The 2,549-nt window shown below is 30.6% G+C and overlaps 1 protein-coding gene across 1 annotated transcript; it reads right to left on the bottom strand.

The window, feature by feature from the left end:
• Positions 1-883: 883 nt before the first annotated feature.
• On the bottom strand, positions 884-1,722 carry LOC126265089 (uncharacterized). The gene is made up of 5 exons (XM_049965659.1): positions 1,699-1,722; positions 1,475-1,651; positions 1,135-1,416; positions 967-1,070; positions 884-899 (listed from the first exon to the last, which is right to left on the bottom strand). Exons 1-5 carry the CDS (start codon positions 1,720-1,722, stop codon positions 884-886), a joined length of 603 nt encoding a protein of 200 aa, XP_049821616.1.
• Positions 1,723-2,549: the final 827 nt, after the last annotated feature.

Here is a 2,549-nt window from a genome sequence, read left to right on the forward strand (position 1 = left end):
GCTTTACAATTTTATTGTAGTCTTCTTCAAATTTTTTTATTCTACCGTTTCATTTATTTTCCCGTACTTTGTAGCTTCAGTAGAAAAATTATTTTTTCTTAAAATTTTTTTAACTATACTATCACAAGATGTCGATTCTTTTAATTTTATAACATCTCCAAAATTGGAAGCAGTAAGCCGGTGCATTCTTTCCGTTAAATAATTTGGATTGTTAAATTGGCCAATTGTTTTTTCGTTTATTTTAAACTGTTCTTCTTTAGTAATCTTTAAGAAAACTTGTTTAAAAATTATGTATATATACATAAAGCATACACCACCTTCAAACGTTCGCACAAATTTTGTACTGCTGAGTTGATATCACTATCTGAAACATATGTTTCCGCTATGTTAGGACCATAGTTAGAATCTCCTGAAAATTTGATCCTTTTTTTTACAGATTCCCTATCATAAGGATTTTTGCGCTTCCGCTCTTTTTCATTACCCTGAGCACTTATAAATTTTTTTAGATTTTTACCTGGACTTTCATTAAAATATGATTTCCAAGGTTTTGTATGCCAATCTGAACCATAATTGTAAGAGAGGACGCTTAAATGAGCTCGTATTTGAAATGAATTTCTTTGAATCAAGTTCAATCTTTTTCCCATATTGAAACGAGCCATTATATTCATGAAAATTTCTGCTTTATTGTTGGTTTCTTTATCAAGAAGTAAATCAGCCTTCATTAATAATTGCTCAATAGCACCAAAAAGATGGTGATGCAGGCCAGAAGATATAAGTTTAGTTGTTCGGTCATTAGAAACGTCTCCAGTATTGGTGCACAAATACTGTTTGCAAGCACTGTGATTACCATAAACGTGATATATTGAATTTCTAATATCGGCTCTTAGATTTTCTGGATCCTGCGTATTTGCGTAAATTGCAGATTGAACTGATTTATTTAGTTCATTAATAGTATCGCTTTTTAACATCTTTCTGGCATCAACAGGGACCCCTTGAGTATCTTTTTTAATTTTGTAAAGGTTTTTACTGAAATTTTTTAATACATGGTTCATGCATTCAATTTTAACAACCTAAAAAGTATTGTGTAAATATTCGTAAAACTTATCTAACTATTATTTTATATTACAAGTTTACGTCGTGTCCATATGGTACCTTTTCTTTAATATTTTTAAAAACTGAGGAATCACCATCTGCAATAAATTTTAAGTATTTCAACCCATGCATTTCTATGCTGTTATTAAATCCCTCTACTATTATATCCTGTTCCATTGAAGATGATGAACCGGACCAATTTTTAAAACAAATATGTATTTTAGCAGCTTCATTATTGTTTTCGGCTCTAGCACAAATACAACAGTATTTATTCCTTACACCTACGAATAATACTTTTCCTGTTGTTTTCCCTATTATAACAGCCTACAAATTATAACATAAAATGTTATTTGTTACATATCCGAATATATTATAAACTTACAGCTCCAGAATTTGCATTATACGTATGTCCATAGCTTCGTTTAGACCATCCTCCATCTAAATATCCATCAGTTATATATGGAATGCCATGTGAATCTACATGTCCTTCCTTAATTGCAGCTTCACGTTCTAATTTTCCAGCTTCTTCCAAAGCAAGCCATAATGATTCTTTCCATACCTATAATATTTCATGTATAAAAACAATAAAAATTTCAGTAATGGTACTATAATACACCTGATCCAATTCATTTTGAATTTTATAATACAAATTTTTAGATAAACATGGAATATCCATTACTTTCAATAATTCCATTAAATGTGCGTAGGTGCTTCCTACTGAAAATGTTCCCCATACAGCTGCTCTATTAATTTTGGACCTTGTTTTCGGATTTTCTGTTGAAACTGATACTTCTTTGTCACAAATGTTGCATTTTAAAATAAATGTGCTTCTTAACCCACATCGCACTTCTTTTAGATAAACTAATTGTCCACCAGTGCACCTCTTGTTGTGTTGTACTTGAATTTTAGTTGTTATATTTAGGAAGTATCTGATATCTACAATTCGATAACCTGTCAATGAATTGATTTCAGGAACAACTTCTATATCCAAAGGAAAATTTTCAATTCTAAAATAATACTAATTAAGTCGTCGCCGTCAGATATGGTTTCCAAAAGAGATGAATTTTGCCAATTTGAATAAAAACGTACCGTTCATATTCTTCATTTATTTCTGAAAACGTTTTTCTTTCACTTTTGCATGGGGTTAAATTAGACTTAGTTCTAACAGAACGTAACGGGGTTGACATGGACTAAGAGCTTCTTCGTTTGGACGTGAATTGAAAATATTATCTAGTATCTCATTTAAAATATATCGGGAACATTGGGTAGATTCTTTATAATTCTGAACTCGTTCTAAAAGTTTATCCACAATATATGATCCTATTTTCTCTACTTCCCTTTTTCTTTGTGCATTTACTTGAACTTTTGATTTTTTTCCACGTCTCTTAGTCCAAGAAGCAAATCTACGCGTTTTCGGCATTTTCTAGAATTAATATTGCTTTTATTTTATTATTGTA

Source organism: Aethina tumida, chromosome 1 (genome assembly GCF_024364675.1).
Source record: "Aethina tumida isolate Nest 87 chromosome 1, icAetTumi1.1, whole genome shotgun sequence".
Lineage (NCBI taxonomy): Eukaryota > Metazoa > Arthropoda > Insecta > Coleoptera > Nitidulidae > Aethina > Aethina tumida.